This window comes from Pongo pygmaeus, chromosome 7 (genome assembly GCF_028885625.2).
Source record: "Pongo pygmaeus isolate AG05252 chromosome 7, NHGRI_mPonPyg2-v2.0_pri, whole genome shotgun sequence".
Lineage (NCBI taxonomy): Eukaryota > Metazoa > Chordata > Mammalia > Primates > Hominidae > Pongo > Pongo pygmaeus.
The window spans coordinates 139,379,744-139,403,891 of NC_072380.2; the positions used below are offsets into that span (position 1 = coordinate 139,379,744).

The 24,148-nt window shown below is 47.1% G+C and overlaps 1 protein-coding gene and 1 long non-coding RNA gene across 4 annotated transcripts in view; one reads left to right on the plus strand and one right to left on the minus strand.

Moving 5' to 3' along the window:
* Nucleotides 1-344: 344 nt before the first annotated feature.
* On the minus strand, nucleotides 345-4,857 carry LRATD2 (LRAT domain containing 2). 2 transcript variants are annotated; one of them, XR_010127286.1, is made up of 2 exons: nucleotides 3,733-4,857; nucleotides 345-975 (listed from the first exon to the last, which is right to left on the minus strand). XR_010127286.1 is itself a non-coding variant. In XM_063669064.1 (1 exon), the coding sequence occupies exon 1, from the start codon at nucleotides 4,855-4,857 to the stop codon at nucleotides 3,925-3,927; it is 933 nt and encodes a 310-aa protein (XP_063525134.1). In that variant the 3' UTR covers nucleotides 345-3,924. The 2 variants fall into 2 exon arrangements, 1 of the variants encoding a protein (XP_063525134.1); XM_063669064.1 differs by having other exon boundaries at nucleotides 345-4,857.
* A 91-nt stretch (nucleotides 4,858-4,948) lies between these two features.
* The window catches only part of LOC134740045 (uncharacterized), a 338,647-nt gene continuing 319,447 nt past the window's right edge, over nucleotides 4,949-24,148 (plus strand). For both annotated transcript variants that reach the window (XR_010127287.1, XR_010127288.1), the window contains exon 1: nucleotides 4,949-5,397. This is a non-coding gene — a long non-coding RNA (uncharacterized LOC134740045). The remainder of the gene's footprint in view (nucleotides 5,398-24,148) is intronic.

Below are 24,148 nucleotides of genomic sequence, written 5' to 3' on the forward strand. Positions count from 1 at the left end.
CTTAAAAGATATCATCAATCTTTTATTTAACTAAGCACTGCCCTTCATTTTGAAGGAAATGATACAATTTCAAATCGGAACTTCCTTCTCAAGAAGTGATATAAGAATGTAACATTGATTTAACATACAACCTTCAACAAAAATAAAGTTTATACAACTCACTGGGAAATAAAATCATGTGGAATTTATCCTGTTTGTCAACATAATTCTTCATGAGTCACAAGTATTATAGCCAAGAACGATACAACTTAACAAAAAGCTGAATCAGTTTATAGTTACTCTGATTTAAAAAACATTTCACAAATAAGATGTAGCTTTCCAAACAAATCCATTTGATGACCATGATCACAACTGTATTTTATTCTAATTTATAAAACAGAAAATGGTTAGACAAGCACATGATATCAAGAGTCTTCAACACAGTGGATTCCATTTTATTAAGAAAAAAAAATAGAAAACAAGTAGTCCTTAAATTTTCTTAGCTCTCCATAGCATACGTTATATAAAATTAAAGTTTTGCTTCCAAAAATATGTTTCCATGTGGTCGTGGTGTTGTCCAGTGCTATTAGGGCCAAAGCACCAAAGACATGAGAAGTTTAACCATCGACTTGTCATTTTTCATAAAAACTAAACATTTCCTTATAGGTCTGGAGTAAAATCTTCTAGGCATTTTAGTGCTAAAAGTCATTTTAAATTAAATGTGAAATAAAAGCTACAAAAAGTATGAGTTCTTTCAATATAAAAAGTTGTGTAGCTGAAGTTGTGGGCTCCTTTGACATACATAAGCAGTTTCAATAAAATATTTGCTCAGGTAAGAAAATATAAATTTGTCTGCTTTCATTTAGCATACGTTCCAGTCGATGTCCTGCTTATCCCTGCCAGAACTTCTGAAGAACATTAGAATCGGAATCGATATTTCTTTCCTTCAAAGAGCATCCGTAATTCACAGTACAAAACAGTTCTACAGTCTTATTCCTAAGGAGAAACAAAAATTATTAAATATGTTTATTTTTTCTAAAGTGTCAAATGTAGCCATTGCCAGGGCATTAAAAACTCACTTATCCACAACACTGCTGTCTTGAGGAAAGAACCAAGAGTTGATTCATTCCCCTTTCCTGGAGCTGTTACTAGTTGGTTGTTGCTTTAAGTGTAATAACCCTAAGAAAATTCCCAATAAAAATCACTGTTCTTAAGTGTCACATATTTCACATCTCTGGTACCCTGCAGAAACGCTTGTATTACATGGGAAAGTAGCATCTGAAAAGATCTATTTCCTATTCTAGTTCATTTCCAAACCCTGTTATTGAAAACCTCTTTTCTAGAAGAGAGTCACTGCTCTCTCTCAACACAGTCGCTGCTATACTTCAGCGTGACTGACCATACATCACTTTCCATTCTGGGATAGAGCAAGGAGACGGGTGGGGGAGTTGAAAAATGATCTGGCTAGCCCAGAGCTGGACAGTGCCGTTCTATTCTTCCCTCCCACTTGTCTACACGGTGGTTATTACTACTTGCTCTGCTGCCCAGGCTGGAGTGCAGTGGTGCGATCTCGGCTCACTGCAACCTCTGCCTCCCAGGTTCAAGCAATTCTTCTGCCTCAGGCTCCCAAGGAGCAGGGATTACAGGTGCGGGCCACCACGCCCAGCTAATTTTCTGTATTTGTGGTAGAGACAGGGTTTCGCCATGTTGGCCAGGCTGGTCTCGAACTCCTAACTTCAGGTGATCTACCTGCCTCAACCTCCCAAAGTGCTGGGATTATAGGCATGAGCCACTGTGCCCAGCCTACCTTCTATTTTCACTACTGTGTTAAGCATGAAAGAAAATCCAGCTGGGTTAGATATAGCAGGTTCTCCTAAATGTCTTAACCCATGTTTATCTTGTTCTGCTATTCCACGAGCAAAGAGAATAAACACAAAGCTGTGAGAGTATCAAATATGGACACTAGATTTACATTTCCAACAAGAAATTCATCTCCCTCCAAAGACCCAGACCAGGGCTAGAATGTGGTTCATTTTTAACAATCAAAGTGGCAAGATCTGTTTGGTGATCACTGTAAAAACAGGAAACATAGCTAATGCCCTTTCATGTTGAGGTGCTACAAAGGTCCAAGCTTTTAAAGACTATGGCCTCAACGTCCATGTGTGAAACAAGTGTACTAGAAAATTCTTTAAGTCTTGTTGCCTTAACTTAGAGATCTCCAGGCAACAGACCTGACGATAGCCATGGCTGTACCAAACTATGGTTCTATTCCAACTGTTAAGAATCATATCACAAAATGACTTGTACACAGTAGTTTATGACTCCCATGAGAGGAAAACAAAAAAGACGCCTCAAAATTCACTCAACTTTTGAGACAGCAATGGCAATAGGCAGCAGAGAAGCTACGCTGCAACTGAGGGCACATATCATTGAAGATGTCACAGGAGTTTAAGAGAGAGGCTGGAAAAAATCTCATACTAAGCAAACAGTAGTATCTCATACCAAGCAAACCAAGTAGTATCTGCTCAGCCTGCCGCTAACAGATCTCACAATCACCAACTGTGCTTTAGGACTGTCACCAAAGTCAGATTCGGTGCTAACCAGGTGGCATCTATGATTAACGTCACCCCTCTTATTTAACAAAGGGCTCTGAAGGAGGTGTTCTCCAAGAAACAAGGAGACTGCTGCAGTACAAGACTTTGCACCTTGAATTAAATTGCATCAAGTGTGGATAGCAAAATAAGTATCTTACCATTGAAATATCTGTTCAGCCTAAGATTTTACCCACCAGCAGAACAAAAGTGAGGGTGAGAGCGATGGGCCAGTGAGGGGATGGGGGAAGAAAAAAAAAAAATCACAGGATTACCACCAAAGCCTTGTTTTAAAAGGGCTCCCTTCACTATTCAGGAAGGGAAGTGGAAGGAGAAATTAACCAATTCCTGCCACAGCAGCCCTTTTTGGCTGCTTCCACAATAGATACTTTATGGAGTGGCACAGCCAACCCTGTGACCTGCCCTGCGGATGAACACAGCCGAGCAGGTTTAATTAGATCAAAGACACAAAGGGCTATTCCCTCCTTTCATAACAACGCAGCTGTAAGTGCCTACAACAGCAGGGGAGAAACAAAGGCAGCAGAACAGAACCTTAATTGAAACCTTCCCCTGGCTGGCCCTTGACAATGATTTACTTGTAACCTAGGAAGGGGCGGGTGGAGCAGGAGGTAGCAGGAGCCTCAGCTAAGAGCCAGCTCCAGAAGACTAATTACTTGGGGGTTGTGGAGGAGGGAGGTAGCAAAGTCTTTGTTTGTAGCCCGAGTTTGCTTAACTATTTGTTACACTTAATAGGAGGCTGCTGTGGTTTTGGTCTGCTGCTCCCAGACCTTGTCATGGATTCACCAGCCCTGCGCTCCAGGAATCCCATAAAATAAATCACCCCAGCCTCCCGGATCCCATACACAGCTCAGCTCCGCCAAAGCAGACAAACAGCTTTCGTGCTGGTCCCGCGGTGGCGACTCCACAAACCCACTCTGGCCTTTGCACCAGGATTCTTCCAAACCCAGGATAGGAAGCAACGGCAGTAATGGGTACTCCGAACTTTCCCCCAACTCCACGTGCTTAAGAATGGCCGATTATAAACCCAGATCTCCCAAGGTTTAAGTGCCAGGCAAGTCCACAGTTTGCCCCACCGCGGAGAGGAAGACAGACAGGTGGCCAGAGGGAGACGCCCCCAACCCCCAACTAAAGTGTTTCCTACCTGCTCCCTCTGTCCCCTTCCTCCTCCCTCGTCCACAGCCGGCTGCGCATTTCACCAACTCTTTTCCAAAGGGCCCAGGAATCCCAGATGGGGCCCAGACGGTGGCAAAAGAGGGAGGAAGAGAGGGAGAAAGGGGGCAGCGGCTGCTACTGCAACCAGTTCCCCTTCGCGGCTCTGCGCTCAGCTTGCCCATCAGTGTGCCACTGCCTCTCGGTCCTCCTCCTCGGAGCTGGGCGCAGGGGGGCGCCCGGGAGGCGGCGTAGTCCGCGCCACGTTGTTGTCGCCCTCCTCCGGCTCCGCCGGGTGCAGGTGCGTGGCGAGCTCCTGCAGCACCGCCGCGCGCCCGATCTGGTCGTTGCGTCGCTTCTCCATGATCAGGTCCTCTAGACTCTGGAACTCGAGCGTGTGGCTGCGCTGCGCCGACAGCTGAATCTGCAGCCGGTAGGGCTGCTTGCCGATGCGCAGCTCGCCGCCGATCTTGAACTCGCGCTTGCCGTAGCGGCACCAGGCGGCGAAACTCTCCGAGTTGCGCCAGCTCAGCTCGCGCTCTTTGGCGCCCACGTGCGCCAGCGCGTTGCGCACCACGGCGCTGGGACTTAGCGGCTTGTAGCGGTACAGATCGTTGACCACGCGGCCGCGACGGCCCTGGCTGGCGTCAGTCAGGAAGCTATTAATCACCTCCAGCCGGTGCAGGTGCACCACCTGGAAGTTACCCACATATACGGCCCAGTGCGGGTACTGAGCCTGCGACACGAACTCCACCAGATCGCCCGGCTTGCACTTGTTGAGCAGGTTCTCGGGTGTGTAGGTACTCAGCGCCGCCGAGCCCGGCGCGAAGCTCTTCTGGTAGATGCATTCGTCCCGGTAGAACACGGAGCATTCCACCTCGTGCAGACGCGGATCGTAGGGCTGCGGCTGGGGCGGCGGCGGCCCGTCCCCACCGTCGGGCAAGCCGCCGCCATCTGGCCCCTGAGGCGGCGGCTGCGGCTCCACGTCCTCATCGTCATTGGAGAAAATGTAGGAGACCCCAATGCGGGGCCCGTCGTCCCGGTCCACGCCAGTCGGGTCTGCCGTGGGAACTTCCTTGTAACTTAGGTGGGTCAATTTCTCCACCTGGTTGCCCATCACGCTGCGGACACTCGTTCACACCGCCGCGAGGGGAGAAAGCGAAACCAACTCTAGGGTCATTTGCACAAGTCCCCGGACAGGGGCTGAGGCCACCTGTTGGGAGAGGAAGGCAAGAAAGCCATGTAGGAGCCCCTCCGTGAAAAGGGCGGTTTTGTTCCGAAAAAGAATCGGTGGGGGCTCAGCACCTAGAGCCATTTTAGGGGGAGTCTCGGGTGTAGCGAGCTTTCCCTTGTTTCTCCACCTGTAAGGTCATGGTCACAGGAGACTGGGCAACTCCAGTTCTCCCTGTCCCCAGCCCTTCGCCTGGCCCTGGCAAAAGCCCATTGCATCAGCAGCTTCTACTGCTTCCGCCTGCGCCCTACCTGCCAAGCTTGGGCAGGAAGAGGGAAGGAAAGAGAAACTTTACGCCAATCCCCCCTCCTCTGCTAACTTCCCCTCCCACCCTCGGGCCCTAACTAGCCCCGGGACGCCTCCTCCCCACCAACGCATCCATCCCCAAGAGGAACAAGCGAGGATCTCAGAGCGCGACCTGGGCAGGTGAGTCACCCTACCTGGCTTACCTGCAGCGCTACCACCTCCCGGCTCGCCCGCCCTTCCCCCGCGCCCGCCCTCAGGCTCGGGTTACCTGCGCAAACTCACCCGCGGAGAGGTGGAGGCTGTGGGGCCTGGGGAAGGGCTCCCTGCCGCGCCCCGAGACTTCTAGAGCGAGTTTGAAGGTGAAGGCTCCGCAGTCCCTCCTCTCCCGGCGCGGGCGGCAGCGAGGCTGGGCAGAGGGCAGCGCAGCGGGCAGACTGGGGGCATGTCTTTCCCCCGCGGCTGCGTAGCGCCCCGATACTTGAAGGCGGGGGGCAATCCCTGTTCACACCGCGCCTCCTCCCGCCAGCTGGGGCGGCTGCCCCTCCTCAGCCAGCTCTCGGGGGAGGTGGGGCGCGAGGAGGAGAAGACGGCAGCCTCGCAGCCTGGCGGCAACAGCTCCCGCTCGGCCCGGGCGAGCAACAAGCACCGGAGCTAGAGGGACGGGATTGTAGATCCGGCTCCGGGCTCCCGGGCGGGAGCGCAGCCCGTGGCATTTAAAGAGACAGGCGCTCACTCCCCGAGCTCGGGTCTTTTTCACATTGCGCCGAGCGGCCGGGATCCCCGCCCCCACCCCGCCCACTCGGGCCTCGGGGCTCCGCCCGGCCACGCCCCCGCGCTGGAGCGGGTTTAAATCCCCCTGTAAATAATCCACCCGCCGCCTGGGGCTGGCGCTGTGAGCTCCGCTTGCCTTCCGAGAGAAGTTAGGAGGCAAACACAACTTGCCAGTGTGGAAATGAGACAGGGAAGGAGAGTTTGGTATTTGCGCCTTTTCCCTTTCACCTGTTTTTTCCCAGAGTACCTGGAGACGGAGGAACAGTCGTTTCTTTTCTTTCCTGGAACATATTTCTTGCCCTAAAGGTCACAAGAAAGGATTCTTCACCAGGACAGCTCGAAGAGTGCGTCATCCTAGAGGTGTTTCAGAGTTAGTAGTGGGAAACTTTGGGGTAGAAAAGAAAATCACAGAAAAGAAACAGTATAAAACAGAACGAAGACTTATTCACTGACTGGGTCCCAAGACCACCGCTCTGTTTATTAGATACCCCTGGAAGTTAGTACAAAGTTCATAACCTCCGTTATTTCCAGAGAGGTACTAGTTCGTTGGATAGTGAGAGAAGCGTGCAGCTCTGACTGCTTTTTTTGGGGGGGGGGGGGTAGGGGGTTAGGGGATGTAGGAATTGCCTAATTGTCCTTAAATTAGAAACAAATTAGCAGAGGCCCCTAGTGGATATATTTCCTTCCTGTTGACTTAGGGAAGTGACAGGAGACCAGTAATGCCTACTAACCTCCACCACAAAAGGACACTTCCACCTCTCCACTGGTTTCGTTTCTTTTACCAAAATGTAGGCTACCAAAGTGTTTTTTGTTGTTGTTGTTGTTTATTTTTTTAAAATAATGGGTCCGGTGAGGGTGGAGGATTAACAGCTCTGTTTACAATAAACAAGTTTAGGCACTACTGCAAGCACCCAAACTTATTCGTGGGGAACTTAAGAATGCAATTCAAGACCTGTATTCTGTCTTCCATTGCTTTCTTTTGACTAATTTTTTCCAGCATGTATAACCAGCCAGTGGAAACAGGAATATACTAGCACTACTGTGATCCTTTCTAGTTTAGGAGAAAAAAATAAAAATCAATCTACTTATGTAATTTTGAGTCCAAACAATCAATATTGGCAGGCCTCTGATAGAAATTAGTCCTTCAGCAAGTCTGAGATCACAGTATAAGTTAGATCAACATGAGGCTACTGTGTGCTGTGCAATTCTATTTCAATAATTTCAGACTGGCTGGCCTCAGGCGCATGTGACTGAATGAGTCCACCACACCCCAGTCCTTTTGATAGCAAATGGTGTAGGGGGCTGCTGTTACCTGAGTGATATTTGTCGCCATCATATGATCACCATATTATAGACAAGAGTTAGGCTTACAGAGATTATGACTGGTCATCCTATGTTCATCAGATTGGGAGAACTCTGCTACGGTCTGATTTGGGAGGCCACTTTGCTCCTAGGTGCTACTGGGATGGCTGGGAATGGGAGAACTGAACTGAGAGGACACAGTAGTATGACAATTTGCTACCAGCACTCTAGGTCAGAGATCTGGTGGGTGAGGAAGCAATGCCTAGCTGTCTAGGTGTGTCTCCTTTTGTCTTGATGAGCTGTTCTCAGGTGCACAATAGTGGCTCAACAACATATCTTGAACTGACCAACTATAAAGTCTCAGAGGGAACAAGCCCTGATCCATTTTATATCTAAATGCCTAGCACTGAGTGGGTACTCAATAAATGCTTGATGGATGTCTTAGGGGAAAATTTGGCCATAGGTCAAGAATTGCTTATGGGGCAGTAAGTGAGTAAGTGAGTGAAGAAATGTTGCCTTTTGATAGCTGGCCTCTAGTGTAGATCCTTCCATGGATGCCTGTTGAGGGTTCAACATCCGTCTTGTCACCTAGAACACTTGGTCAGAGATTACAACATGGCTCTCAAACATGCTTTGCTCATTTCGAATAGTTGTTTAATAAATGTAAGCTTGTTGTCAACAATTTGAAAACTTGGGAGATATTAAAAAATTCATATTCCCAGTTTCATTTGAAAAATCTAAAGATATGAGACTTGGCTGGGCGTGGTGGCTCATGCCTGTAATTTCAGCACTTTGGGAGGCCAAGGTGGGTGGATCACTTGAGGTCAGGAGTTCAAGACCAGCCTGGCCAACATGGTGAAACCCTGTCTCTACTACAAATACAAAATAGTAGCTGGGTGTGGTGGGGCGTGCCTGTAATTCCAGCTGTTAGGGAGGCTGAGGCAGGAGAATTGCTTGAACCCAGGAGGCAGAGGTTGCAGTGAGCCGAGATCATGCCACTGTACTCCAGTCTGGGCAACAGTGAGACTCTGTCTCTAAATAAAATAAAATAGAGATATGAGATAATCAGACCTGTGTTCCAGGATGGCAACAAATTGCTGGAGAGAAGTGGTAGTTGCCTTGCAGATGAAATATATTCTCCAGTTGGATCCAGTCCCCGTCCCCGACACCTCACCTACCTAGGTCCCTTGCCTAGTCCAGGAAGCTCTCTGTTGGCCACCTTTGCCATCCAATATCTGTACTACACATTTTATTACCTGAATATGTGTAACTCAGCACTTGATCATATGCTATCTGGTATTATTCTCTAATTCATGTATTAAAATTCATATTCTAATTAATATATTTATTCATGTCTTTTTTCTTTTTTTCTTTTTCTTTTTTTTTTTTTTTTTGAGATGGAGTCTCACTCTGTCGCCCTGGCTGGAGTGCAGTGGCGCGATCTTGGCTCACTGCAAGCTCCACGTCCCAGGTTCATGCCAGTCTCCTGCCTCAGCCTCCCAAGTAGCTGGGACTACAGGCGCCCACCACAACGCCTGGCTAATTTTTTGTATTTTTAGTAGAGATGGGGTTTCACTGTGTTAGCCAGGATGGTCTCGATCTCCTGACCTCGTGATCCACCAGCCTCGGCCTCCCAAAGTGCTGGGATTACAGGTGTGAGCCACCGCGCCCGGCTATTCATGTCTTTTCTAAAGAGGACTTAGTCCAAAATACATTTCATGAAGACATACTGGGTGCCTGCTAGTCTTAATCACTGTGCATCCAATTCTACAATGGGCACTGTGCTAGGTTTCTTACATGTTCGTGTCCCCAGGTAGTCACCATATTGGAGGAGACAGAGAAATAAATAGACTCTTTAGGACACTGTGACATGTCCTGTAATAAGAAATAGAGGATGCTGGGGCAGTAAGGTGATGTTTCAGGGCATAGTGGATACAGAGATTAATGACCAAGTGCCTGCCAACAGGGTCTTGGGCTCACAGGGGAAACACAACTCTAAAATTAATAATAACTCCCATGGAGTGAGCTCTTGATTCTTTTATGAAGGAGAAGAAAGGTTAGAGAGGCCATGGTTTCTCCCAGCTGGTAGGTGGAAAGATCATACAAGCCCACTTTACTTCCAGGCCCGTGCTTTTTGTTTTGTTTGTTTGTTTGTTTGAGATGGAGTCTCACTCTGTCTCCCAGGCTGGAGTGCAACGGTGTGATCTTGGCTCCCTGCGACCTCCGCCTCCCGGGTTCAAGCGATTCTCGTGCCTCAGCCTCCCGAGTAGCTGGGACTACAGGTGCCTGCCACCACGCTGGGCTAATTTTTTTATAAGTTTAGTAGAGATGGGGTTTTGCCATGTTGGCCAGGATGGTTTTGAACTCCTGACCTCAGGTGATCTGCCCACTTTGGCCTCCCAAAGTGCTGGGATTAGAGGCGTGAGCCACTGTGCCCGGCCAGGCCCATGCTTTTAACTTCTTTGTTTTAAATAGAGTCCAACAGATTCTACAATATTTAACACATATTTGAGTGTCTGGGTTTACCAGACTCCAAGGATACAGTTGTGGATGTAGCAAACAACGTCCCTGCTCTTATGGCGTTTACATGTTGATGGGAGGAGGCAAATAATAAATAAGTAAATGAATCAATGGAAATATCTGAGAGAGAGAGAGCAGGGCTATGAAGAGGGTAAAATAGGGAAATGGGATTGAATAGCTGTCAGTAAGGAGGGGGTGATGGGGGTGGCCTACTTGGGTTAAGATGGTCAGGGAAGGGCTCCTGAGGAAATAGAAATGAGCAGAGACTTGAAGGATGAGGAGCCAGCCTTGATATTACCTCCAGAGGGAAGACCAAGAGCAAAGGTTAGAGGAGGAAAAGACTGGAAGTGTTTAGGAAAAAGGAAAGACTACAGTTGTGACCAGAGTACAGTGAGTGAGTATAGCTATGATAGGAGACGCAGGTAGAGAGGTGGGCGAGCATTTGGATTTAAGGGCGTCCAGGCAGCTGCCCTACAGGAAATGGACTGCAGGAGCTAGAAAGGAAGCAGGTCCCACAGAGGCCTGGGCTGTGGGAGGAAAGGCATCCCAAGCAGATGGAGGCTGGAGGAAAGCAAAGGGCAGGCTGGGAAAATGCCTTCCCCAAGAGCAGCAGTTCGATAAAGAAATATTAGTTGGATTTGAATTCTCAGCCATACTGCAGCTTCATCCCCCCAACAGTGACCTGAGTGTCACATCCCACACACCTCTTCGGAGGAGGCACTCAATAAAAACAAGTTGTGTTGAATGCCAGTTAGTCACTCTCACAGTACTCCTGTCTGGACCAGTGGGGGAATAATTGAGAATTGACGTTTCTACCTGACAAGGCGTCGGCCCTGACTCTGCAGGTGTGGTAGAGATCTCAGTTTAAATGGCTTGCTCCAAGAAGTACAAAACAGGAGCACGAGGGCAGAATTTATCTGATTAGGCAATCTGGAACTCTGCCTGTTCCCTAGGCTGGGCCCCAGGCTCATGGCAGCAGCAAAGAGCTGAGTGAGTTTGCTGGGAAACAGCTCCCTCCACCCTTCCTTACAGTGGGAAATCCTTAGACTTACCTGCACCTCTTATTCACTGCGGGGGTTTTGTTGTGACTTTTGGAGGTAAGCAATAGCAAATGGAGCCAGGTGACCTGGGCTAATCCTGTTTGCCAACTGCGTAATCTCCGAGGTGTCTCTTCTCCACTCCGGGCTTCATTTTCCAAACTCTCAAGGGAGGCTGATGATACTGTTTGCCTCACTTGTGAATCCTCAGATGAAACTCTCTATATGGAAGCACCTTGTAAATCCTAAAGGCTATGTAGATGCCAGGCATTATTGACACTCCGTGATAATGATTTTAAAATGAAGACAATGATTTTTTTTTTTTTTTTTTTGAGACAGAGTCTCATTTTGTCACCCAGGCTGGAGTGCAGTGGCGCGATCTCAGTTCACTGCAACCTCCACTTCCCAAGTCAAGTGATTCTCCTGCCTCAGCCTCCCGAGTAGCTGTGACTACAGGCGTGCGCCACCACACCTGGCTAATTTTTGTATTTTTAGTAGAGATGGTGTTTCACCATGTTGGCCAGGCTGGTCTCAAACTCTTGACCTCATGATCTGCCTGCCGGGGCCTCCCAAAGTGCTGGGATTACAGGCCTGAGCCACCACACTTGGCCTAGATAAGATTTTGTAATGGGGAATAAAAAGGTAACCATTTATTGTGGGCATCCTCTTACAAAATCTCCCTATCAGTCCTGTGGTTGACATTTCCCAAATAAGAATACAAAGGCCCAGGGAGGTCAATATGAAACTTGCCTACTGCAAGGGGAGAGGCTGGATTCGAATCCAAACCTGGCTGCTTCCAAGTCTGTTTTTCACACTGTCAAGCAGCCTCAGGGAACACCAGCATATATGTTTGTTTGCTCAGCCAGAAACTGACAGGTCTGAGTGACCAGCATACTTAGTTGGCCAAGGACTTTCCTGGTTTCAACACTGAAAGGCCCAACACATTCTAGGCAAACTAGGACAGCTGGCCACCCTGCTCGGGTGCCTCCCTGTCTTGGTCATTGCCCTCCCTAAGCCAAGGGCTGTCACGTGGGTGAAGCTGGGGATATTGCTAGGATAGAGCAGGGAAGGGGGAGGAGAGCAAAGACAAATTGATGTTTTAGTCCAGTCCCCACTCTTACAACGAGCCCCCATTGCCAGGTGAGGTTATACATACAGCAGCAGCTGCATAGACAGGGCCAGCCAATAAAAGGGACAATGCATATTATAGCCTGCTTTTGGCATTCATTTTTATTTTAAAATCAGACTCTTCACAATAGGTGAGGCCTGGGCCTGTCTCACCTTTGAGAGCTGCTGGCCTGTAACTGCTTTCCTTAGCCCTCCCAGCCTGCCTGCCTTTGACTTTAAGTCCTGCATAAAGAGTTTTACATTTTGGCTGAATTATTACGTGACCTTCAGATGAAGGAAGGAAGCCCAGAGGCTGTGGAATGACATCCTTTTCCTTGGCTTCTGCATTTTATTTGCTTAGATCAACAGAGCAGATTCTGAAGCTGACTGGGCAAGAGCTAGTTTACCCTGTGGGTAGGGGTGAAAAGCGGTACCCTGAGAAAGGGTCTGAGGCTGCAGCCCACCCCAAACCAGCTCTCCATGCATTAATCCTGCAGCTAAATTGTCTGTGAGGAAGCTTTTAATCTTTTCCTGGAAGAGGGTACATGGGTGGGGAGACATCGAAGCCAGTCCCTGCTGGAGGCCTGCTGTTTTAGGAGGCCCTGACATCATATTGTTTATGTTGAACCAGAGTTTGATTTGTGCTTGGGAGTCTGAGCTTGTAGCTGGGCTCCTGCAGAAACCTCATGAAAGATGCATTTCACCAGGCAGTTCCAGGGGAGAGACCAGCTTAAATTACAGCTTGACAAATCCAAATATTGGCATATCTGCAAATCCAAATGTGGGGATTTCAAAATATAATCTAAATTCTAAGAGTCTTATTTTGCACTTCTTGTGCAAGAAGAAGAGGATGAGATATTCGGAGAGGAGACAGGGCTGTCAATAATGAGAGCGGCTTTGGCAGAGCAAACCTGACCTCCTTTTCTTTCCTTGGGCATTCTTCATGCTTCCAGGGAAGAAGCGTTCAGACATGAGAGAGGAAGACAGCATTTCTTCAGCGTGGCTTTCTGCAGGACAAATGGGTGGGGGGGGGACCACCCACCCAGCATTTAGGACATAGGGCTCAACAAATCCAGTTGGTTAATTCCTATCTATCCTGGGGCGAAGGGATCTCTGTGGGTTACTCACTCCACTAAAGTCTATTCTCAACACAGTAGCCCCAGGGATCCTGTGAGACCAAGAGCCAAGCTAGGTCACTCTGCTCAAAACCCTACCATGGCTCCCCATCTTCCTTGCAGAAGGGCCAACTTCCTACAATAGCTCCTAAGACCCCACTCCCCCATAACCTCTCTGACACCTCATCATTTACACCTCCAGACATACTAGCCCCTTATTGTTTCTCCCCCATGGCTGTTCCTTTTTTCCTTCTGCTTGGAGTACTTCCCCTCCTCACCAAGTTCTTCCCCAATATCTTCATAGAGTGCTCCTTTAAGTCTTTTTTTTTTTTTTTTTTTTGAGACAGGGTCTTGCTCTGTCGCCCAGGCTGGAGTGCAGTGGCACAATCTCGGCTCACTGCAACCTCCACCTCCCAGGTTCAAGTGATTCTCCTGCCTCAGCCTCCTGAGTAGCTAGGATTATAGGTGCCCACCTGGCTAATTCATGTATTTTTAGTAGAGACAGGGTTTTGCCACGTTGGCCAGGCTGGTCTCAAACTCCTGACCTCAAGTGATCCACCCACCTCGGCCTCCCAAAGTGCTAGGATTACAGGTGTGAGCTACCGCGCCCAGCCATTCCTTTAAGTCTTGACTCAGATACTAGCACCTTGGTGTCTTCCCTGAAACCCCTATTTAAAATTCTAAGCGTTCTCCCATACGTGCTCCTTATCCCCTTTTCTACTCTATTATCTATCCCTTATTCCACTCCCTTATCACCTTTTAGTATTCTGTATAATTTGCTAAATTATTTTTGTTTATTGTCTCTCCTAGTTAGACTATAAGCTCTATGAAGTCAGAGATTTTGTTTGTTCACTGGAGGCATCCTGAGCTCCTAGCACAGTGGTTGACACGTGCTAGGTTCAATAAGCTATGGTTAAATGAATAAATAAAAGGGCTTTTTATGAGCCACCTCTATTTATGCTCACAACAATCTTAATGGTATAGGATTATTCTTAATTTACAGATGAGAAAATTAATTCTAAGTTACTAAATGCCTATGGTGTGCCAGGCACTGTAGACTAGGCAGTTGAATTTCAGAGAGGTTAAGAAATTGGGCCCAGGAAACACAGCCAAATTCACCAGGAAATAACAGCTCTGTAGCTCAACATGGCAGCCACTGGTCACATATGGCTATTGAGCATCTGCAATGTAACTAGTCTGAACTGAAATATGTCATAAATGCAAAATGTATACCAACTTCCAAGACAATACAAAAAAATAAAATATCTTACCAATTTTAAAATATTGATTACATGTTGAAATGACAAAATTTTGAATCTATTTGGTTAAGTGGAATATGTTATTAAAATTAAATCACTTGTTTCTTTTTACTTTTTAAAAATGTGGCCACTATAAAAATTTAGATTATGTATGTGGTTTGCATTTGGGCTTGCATTATATTTTTAATGGGCAGCTGACTTCTAGCAATTTCCACTCCATCCTGCATCTCTATCTTCAAGAATATTACCTCTTTGACTCTTGAGGGCAAGGATGCCATGACCTTGTCTTTTCTGTAAGAATAAGATCAAAGATACGTAGAATACATCAATAACTCTCAAAGGCATTAACATGCCTATCTTAGTTTGTGCCATTATAACATAGTGCAATAGACTGGGTGGCTTATAAATATGAGAAATTTAGTTCTCACAATTCTGGAAACTCCAAGTCTGAGATCAAGGTGTCAGCATGGTTAGATCCTAATGAGTTGCAGACTGCCATCTTCTGGTTGCATCCTGTCATGGCAGATAGAGGGCAAGAGAGCTCGCTGGGGTCCCTTTTATAAAGGCACTTATCTCACTCATAGGAGCTCCACCGTCATGACCTACTAACCTCCTAGAGGCCTCACCTCCTAATACCAATGAGGCAGGATAGGTAGTCAATGTTCTCCAGACGCAGCAACTGTGGTGACCCTACAGTCAACACAATAGGCCTCAGCATTCACATTGTAGTTGGGCACATTCCAGCAAAGCTATCTTCCAGTAGGAACTTTCCCTTCTAGATAGCATGTGCATTTTGACTTTAACTGTCCTCAAACTGACCCTTTGCTCATTATAATAGTAAAAACACACCCTTGGGTGGAGATTTAAGATGCTAACGAGACATGTGGTATAGAAGCAAGCATGAACAGCTATTGCACGTGAGCACCCAGAAGACCATCCAGAACATGCTTACTAGTAACACCTCTTTCCATCTCTTTATAATTGTGTAAGACTCCCATAAAGGGAGTCTCCCTAGTGCCAGTCTTTGCTGTCTCATACTTACAATCAGCCCACCCTGAATCCTCTATCTTTCAGGGTGCACTATCTATTCTGCACTTAACTTCCTTCCTTCCTTCATTCCTTCCTTCCTTCCTTCTTTCTTTCCTTCCTTCCTCTCTCCCTCCCTCCCTTCCTCCCCTCCCCTCCTTCCCTCCCTCCCTCCCTCTCTCTCTCTCTCTGTCTGTCTTTCTTTCTTTCTTTTTTTTTTTTTTTTTGATGGAGTTTCACTCTTGTTGCCCAGGCTGAAGTGCGGTGGTGCAATGACATGGTCTCGGCTCACTGCAACCTCTGCTTCCCAGGTTCAAGCAATTCTCCTGCCTCAGCCTCCCAAGTAGCTGGGATTACAGGCACCCGCCCCCATGCCTGGCTAATTTTTGTATTTTTAGTAGAGACAGGGTTTCACCATGTTGGCCAGGCTGGTCATGAACTCCTGACCTCAGGTGATCTGCCCTCCTTGGCCTCCCAAAGTGCTGGGATTACAGGCATGAGCCACCGCGCCCGGCCTCTGCACCTAACTTTCAAAATATTCTTTTGAATACATTACTCTGTGCTGTACCTCCTTTGCTGTGTGTCTCTTATTTAAGTTATTTTAAACTAAGAAGACAAGAACCAGCCAGTTACAGTGGCTCACGCCTGTAATCCCAGCACTTTGGGAGGCTGGCCGGGGGTGGATCACCTGAGGTCTGAGACCAACCTAGCCAACGTGGTGAAACCCCGTTTCTACTAAAGATACAAAAATTAGCCAGGTGTGGTGGCGTGCGCCTGTAATCCCAGATACTCAGGAGGCTGAGGCAGGAGAATCGCTTGAACCCTGGTGGCAGGGTGGGGCTGGTGTGGGAGAGCTGTGGAGATTTCAGTGAGCTCAACCGAGATCACGCCACTTCACTCTACCCTGGGCAAAAGAGCAAAACTCCATCAAAAGAAAAAAAAAGAAAAAAAAAAAGAAAGATAAAAGAAGAAGAAGAAGAAGACAAGAACCGAGGTATCAGATCAGCTGTCCACAGCAACACATTGGAGGTTAGAATTTCAACATGTGAATTTCGAGGGGACACAAACATTCTGTCCATAACAATACCTAAAGAATGAATGTCTCTTTCCAAAAAACAGTCTCCAAGAGAAGCAAAAAGATGGTGGAAGTGGCCTCCAGGGGTAATGTGTCTTCCATGCTTTCCTTTTTTTTTTTTTTTTGAGACGGAGGCTCACTCTGTAGCCCAAGCTAGGGTGCAGTGGCGCTATCTTGGCTCACTGCAACCTCTGCCTCTGGGACTCAAGAGATTCTTGTGCTTCAGCCTCCTGAGTAGCTGGGACTACAGGCGCGCGCCACCACACCCAGTTAATTTTTTGTATTTTAGTAGAGACAGGGTTTCACCATGTTGCCCAGGGTGGTCTCAGCTTAGGCGATGCACCTGCCTCAGCCTCCCAAAGTGCTAGGATTACAGGCATGAGCCACCACGCCTGGCTCTTCAGTGCTTTCTAAGTAAAGCAGATAGTCCCCTACATTAATTCGAGAGTTGGGTCTGTGAAGAAGAAATTCCCAGTATATAATGAAGTTGAATGAAGCTGACTGGACACCCACCATTAACATTATCGAGCATGTTCTTCTTCCTGACAACTGAGCAACCTCTTGAAGGGCATCTGGCTGCCTGTATGGATATTCTTAGCGGGAATACAAATTAACCTGATAACTCCATTTCTTTGTGTTAATCAGTAGACTGGCAGTCTGGTTTTATGTATCTGACTCTGTGGGCTGGGTACATGTGACTCTCTACTTTCCATGAGTTGACAGCTGGGTTTTTGAGTCTGGGAGCTTGAGGATTACACCTCAGATGATAGAGAATTCACAAATTCTAATAAATAGAAGCAGCTAACATTTGTTGAATGCTTAGTGTATCCAGTACCTTTCTAAGAGCTTTACATGCATTCATTCATGTAACCCTCACCTGTGAGGTAGGCATTATGATCATTATCCTCATTTCACAGATGAGAAAAGAGAGACATAAGAAGCTTAAGCATCTTGCCCATGGCCACGCAGCTAGTGATTTGCGGAGCCAAGAGTTAGACTCAGGCAGCGCCATGGAGTGGGTGTAACCCCGGCCACCTATCTGGCCTGGACATCAACCACTATGGCTGAGTTTCTTTGTCGTCGTATTCCACATGCCTCTTTGACCCATCAGTGGATGATGAAGCCGTCACCTTGCAGCTCCATGTCCATTCATGAGCCTGACTCTTCACCATCCTTCCAGCCTCATCCGTTGCCAGCCTCCCAGTTACCCACTGAGCCACACCGGTCCTTGGCTTCCTGCCTATACCAAGCTCATGATAACCTCAGCCTGTGACATGACCACCCCCCTGGACCTGGCATGCTCTTCATCTCTCTCTTCTCAAAGCTAAATATTTTGAGTTCTTTATGCTTCAAATTAAGTTCATGAAGGGGCCTTTGCTAACTAGCTGGTCACCCCACTCACTCATTCTCAGCCATTTTTGTCTGCTGCGTAACACTGATCACAAGAGTGATTTCGTTTGCTCATTTGGTCGTCATTGCCTATCTTGCTAGGAGCCTAGGATTTATTGTGCCAATATAACTCCCCCATTCTCCAGTGCAGTGGCCTCCTTATGGTACATGCCTAACAATTACCTCTGGAGTAACTGGATCTCTCTTTGGAGGAGTCAGAAATTCATATTCTGGAGGAGGGGAGTTAAGAGAACCACTCCTTCAAAGAGTGATTTTTTTTTTTGAGACAAGTTCTCACTCCGTCACCCAGGCTGGAGTGCAGTGGCGTGATCTGGGCTCACTGCAACCTCCACCTCCCAGGCTCAAGTGATTCTCCCACCTCAGCCTCCCAAGTAGCTGGGATTACAGGTGCCCACCATCATGCCCGGCTAATTTTTGTATTGTTTGGTAGAGATGGGGTTTCACCATCTTGGCCAGGCTGGTCTCGAACTCCTGACCTCAAGTGATCCGCCTGCCTCAGGCTCTCAAAGTGCTGGGATTACAGGCGCCTGGCCAAGAAGTGATTTTGAATTTCAAGTATGTACTCAGGTTTGCAAAGCGAATGAGTTAACTGGAGCCAGGAGGAAGTTGACAGGGTAAAGTGTGGGTTAAGGAGGAGAAACACACACACACAAAACAAACAAAAAACTTTACAAAGTTAAACATTTGTAAGAGCCTGTTAAAAAGAGCAAACTTCAAGAAAGGATGTTACTAAGGCTGGTTGCACAGGGCATTAACTGCCTGTTTGCTGAATGAAAGATCTGGCTGGATTGTATGGGTGAAGGGTGAAGTTCTTGCTTCATATGGCGAGGACTTACCTTTGCTCTAAGGTGAGAGCCCTGCCCTAGGCTCTGTGGTTGCAGCCCTGTGTGTTTCACTGTACTCCGCTGCTCAGCTGAGCCTAGCAACCCAGCTCTAGGAATCCTTAGTGAACACCTGCCTTGAGTACCTCTGCTCAGTTGCTGCCCTGTAGAGACTCACAGCCTGTCACTCTGACTAGCACTTAATAGGTGTTCAGGAAGCATTTTTGAGGTAATGGATTAATGAGGGCATAGAATGAGGCTTTTGTCTTAAGGGCACAAAAAGTATTTGGAAATGCCAGACAAGGGCTATTTAGAGCCTGAGCCAAAAGTATAAGTATAAAAGCTATATTTACTCAGCTTTTGCAAATCAGAGTAGCTGTCACCACTCTGCATAGCCATAAGCCAGCAAAAAGATGAAGCCTTGTTTCTGAGAAAGTAGTAAGATTCATTCTGGGGCACATACTGTATTACCTGGTTCATCCTCCATAAACCTCACAGGGCAGGTTTTGTTATTCTGCTCGTACCCATTTTATAGCTGGGGAAAGTGAAACACCAGGAGGGACTTGTCCCCATCCAGAGCCCACATATCAGCCAACCAACAGGGCACGGACCCAGGCAGGTCTGAACTCAAGCCCATTGCATATGGCGCCTTCACCCTCTGGCCACGGTTGTCCCAGGGATATCACAAACCACAACAGGAAGGAGCTTCTTGGTGAGGCAAATGCACCCATTGATCAAGTGTTTATTTTTCCTCTTCCTCCTCGTCTCACTGGAGTATGCTTCACCCAGAGCAGCTAGCCCCAGGGTTTCAGATGGGTTGTTTAGATTTCAGCATATCCAGACAGATTTCAGGAACAGATTGATAGAAGATGGCTCCACTGGGGAAAGGAACCAGAATTTTTTTTATAGGGATAGTCCAGCGCGAGGGTGGAGAGAGAATAATCTGGGAACCCTGACTAATTTGACAAATGAATTTATTTCCATGGGAGGGTCTCAGCCATTAAAGCATTGGGGGCATACCGACAAAGATAAATAAATCAAATTTCAGTGTTCCCTTCCATATCCCTACACCCCTGCAGGCACGTAAACACAACGCCAACCTGGGCGTGAAGAGGTCTGTGAGTTTGGCAAGGTAAAAAATATTCCCATTCCTACCAGGCAAATTTCTCTCCCCTAGTGATTAACAGATTTCTGCCCAAATCCTCAGGGACTAGAACAACATTTCCCAAAGCCATCCTCTGCCCTTTTCCTTCGATTATCCTCAAGCCCCAGGGCCGCCAGCCCCCTGAGTCATTATGTAAATGACTCACCGGCAAACCCTAACAGCCATTCACTAGGAATACTCCACCTGCAAGGTCTCTAGTAACTGGATTTCTGTTTAACCGAAGGTTAAATAAAACCTGCCTTTTTGTATCCCTGGATATTGAAAATCTTTCTCAACTGTGTTAGTTCACCCCCCTTTCTAAGTTTCTGGAGCAGGATGAAAATAATTAAATTTTTGCTTGGTGATCGGGCATCTTGCAGTGCCATGGGGCATTACTCTGCCTATCAGTTAGGATTAAAATTTAACTCCAGTTTTAGACTTTGGTGAGAAGTTGGGCTGTAACCATTCTGAGCTGAAGAGGAAATTTGTCTAATTTTGTTGAGAGAAACACAGCCCTTTGCCTTCCTAGTGCCTAGCAGAGAGTCGGGAGCTTCTTCTCGAAAATGCTGATGGAGTTGATGGATGACTAATATGGTTTTCTTTTTTTTTGAGACAGAGTCTCGCTCTGTCACCCAGGCTGGAATGCAGTGGCACGATCTTGGCTCACTGCAACCTCCGCCCCCTGGGTTCAAGAGATTCTCCTGCCTCAGCCTCCTGAGTAGCTGGGATTACAGGCATGCGCCAACATGCCCGGCTAATTCTTGTATTTTTGGTAGAGACGGAGTTTCACCGTGTTGGTCAGGCTGGTCTTGAACTCCTGACCTCAGGTGATCCGCCCACCTCGGCCTCCCAAAGTGCTGGGATTACAGGCATGAGCCACCGTGCCTGGCCTGAATTTCTTTATTGCAGTGTTTTTTCCTCATGATAATTGTGTCTGCCGTTTATTGATTGCTAGTGCTTGTTCTGGGTGTTGTGCTAAGTGCTTTGCAGGCTTAAGTCATTACATTTGAGTTGCCACACAGTGAGTGGCATGGGGTCGGTGGGCTTTACCTTCATTCTACAGAGGAGGAAATGGAATCTGCAAAAGGTTGAATGACTTGGCCAAGAGATTCTGAAGCTAGAAAGTGACAAATAAAAATTCACATAGCTTGAGGGGTTTGGGCAATGGCAGTCTTCATCTGATGGGGCTGGATATACAGGGGCACTGCTAAAATCATGAGGAAATGCAACCTATAGGAAATGGGAATTGAGTGGGACACACACATGCATATGTGTGTGTGCATCTTGATGGCCCTGGACTTCCCTTCAGTTAGGGAGCAAGTATGGTGTAGTGGTTTTAGAGAAGTGATTTCCAAATTATCTGTGGGAAAGAGTAAGGGCTGTTCATTTTATTTGTTTGATTTATTAATAATGTCCAATATTTTGTAAACTGATATATTTGTAAAATACCATAAATTACTAAAGGAATGAAGTAAAAAAAAATAATAAAATGACATTCATGCTTGCTATGAGCTGAGTGTGACCTGCCCACCTCAGCTTCCCAAAGTACTGGGATTACAGGCATGAGCCACCAAATTTTGTATGTTGCACCAAAATTTGTATGTTGAAACCTGATCTCCAATGTGACAGTGTTAGGAAGCAGGGCCTGGGGTGGGTGGGGTAATCAGATCATGAGGGTGGAGTCTTTATGAGGGGGATTAGTGCCCTTCCAAAAGAGGGTTCAGCGAGATTGCTCCCTTGCACCATCCACCATATAAAGACAGGGTGAGAGGCCACCATCTATAAATCAGGAAGTGGGTCCTTAGCAGACAGTGAATCTGCTGGCATCTTGATCTTGGACTTCCCAGCCCCTAGAACTGTAAGAAATAAATTTCTGGGTTTTTATTTTTTTATTTTTTTGAAAGGAAGTCTTGTACCCAGGCTACAGTGCAGTGGCGGGATTTCAGCTCACTGCAACTTGGCCTCCCAGGTTCAAGCAATTCTCGTGCCTCTTAACCTCAAGTGATCTGCCCACCTCAGCCTCCCAAAGTGCTGGGATTACAGGCATGAGCCACCAAATTTTTGTTTTTTATGAGCCACCCATTTTATGTTTTGTTAGAGCAACCGGAATGGACTAAGACAAAGCCTCAGTTGTTTGTTGTAACTGTTTTCTAGATTTAACAGGCACAAAATAATTGCCACATTGTTACAAGATTTCTAGAGGCTCACTCCCAATTTCTTTTATTCTTTCAATGTAGACAGGTAGACAGGTAACAAACAGTTGGTGGATTGACAGAGGTGCTCCTATTCCATTTTCTTTTTTCTTTGTGAGATGGAGTCTTGCTTTGATGCCCAGGCTGGAGTTCAGTGGTGCGATCTCAGCTCACTGCAACCTCTGCCTCTCAGGTTCAAGCAATTCTCTTGCTTCAGCTTCCCATGTAGCTGGGACTACAGGCACCTGCTACCACGCCTGGCTAATTTTTTGTATTTTTAGTAGAGATGAGGTTTCACTATGTTGCCCAGGCTGGTCTTGAACTCCTGACCTCAGGTGATTCACCCACTCGGCCTCCCAAAGTGCCGGGATTATAGGCGTGAGCCACCGTGCCCGGCCTACTATTCCATTTTCTAGCACTGAGTCGGACTGGGTGTTGCTTCTCCAAGTGTGGCCCTCTAATTGGCAGCATGAGCCTCACCTGGAAGTGTGTAGAAAATGCAGGATATCAGGCCCTACCAACAACCCATTAAAACAGAATCTGCATTTTAAGAAGGCCTCCAGGTGATTTTTGTTGTGTGTGTCAGTGCTTAAAAAGCAATAATTTAGAGCATAGACTCTGATGTTAGACAACCTATTTTAATCCTGATCTTTCTCTTGTTTCTGTGTGACCTCAGGCAAATCACTTGGCCTCTCTGTGCTTCAGTCTCTATTTATTTTATTTTATTTATTTTTTGACATAGTTTCACTCTGTTGCCCAGGATGGAATGCAGTGGCACAATCTTGGCTCGCTGCAACCTCCACCTCCCAGGTTCAAACGGTTCTCCTGCCTCAGCCTCCCAAGTAGATGGGATCATAGGCATGCACGGCTAATTTTTGTATTTTTAATAGAGAGGGGGTTTCACCATGTTGGCCAGGCTGGTCTTGAACTCCTGACCTCAAGTGATCCGCCTGCCTCAGCGTCCCAAAATGTTGGGAATACAGGTATGAGCCACCACGCCCGACCCAGTCCCTAGTTTTATCAGCACTCACCTCTCTGGGCTATTATGAGCTTTTCAGGTAATGGACCTGGAGGGCTGAAGCCAGTTGAGACTGCTCTTATGGGGCCAGCACATAGTAATGGCTCAATTGCTATTGTTGTTGTTAATGATTTTTTTTTTTTAATTGTTATCCTTAAGCCACCCTTGTCTTTGAGACCTAGGCATCCAGGCCAATGATGTTTACTTTGGTGGTTAAATTATCTGTTAGTTAAAGGTTTCCCTTTCCCCTGCCTAAACCCCGTCATTTGGCATTGGGGCTACTGATGCCATTTAAAACTCACTTGGACAGGTTTCTTACCCCACTTGGGATCATCTATTTGTGCTAATCATCCTGAATGGGGTGAGTCTACAAGAGGCCCTGAAAGGTGATACATTCTGGTTTTCCAGGCTGTCTAGGACAGAGGTTCCCTGGCTCATTGGGCCATTTTGGAAGATGGAACCGTTGCAGGTCAGCTGGGAGAGAGACACATACCTGGGTGGTGGTATTTCTGTGGCTGCAGTGATTCTGGCTGCTCTCTCCTTTCTTCCACGGTCTCCACAGATGAAAACCAGTGTGTCCTCTAGTGAGACAGACAATATTGTGAGCCCAAAGCCAGGAAAAGGCAGCAAACAAAAGTGAACAGTCACCCGAGTAGAGTTTGCTCGAGATTTACACAGAAACCTACCCACAGACACAGAGCTGCTGAATTTATAACAAGGGCTGGATAATTTGTTCTTGTGTGCTAAGATAAAGGTAAACAAATTTCATACTGGAATGTAAGCCCCTAGCTGCAGAAGTCAGGAAAGAGTCCCTGCCCTGTTGCTGAATTGCTGGCTTGGCAAATTATCCTCAGAGGTGTATTTGTTGGAGACTTCATCTAGAGGTCATGCGAGGGCCCAAGATGTGCCTGCGTGCAGAGGAGGGGAACTCTTGCGTTCCTGTGCACGTGGAAGCTCAGAAATGGAAGTAGTCATGGGCCTGGCTATGGTATTTGGAAAATCCCAGAGAACAGCCAGGTCACTTCTGAGAGAAGCCAAGTAACTGTGTGATGCCTGGGCATGATTGAGAAAATATGCGGGGAAATGGAGGTTCCCATTTCAGCCCACACTTGGCCTTGGTCCCACAGTCACACC

What these genes read in the sequence shown, in the direction of transcription:
- LRATD2 (XM_063669064.1), bottom strand. Translation starts at nt 4,857, where the DNA reads ATGGGCAACCAGGTGGAGAAATTGACCCACCTAAGTTACAAGGAAGTT.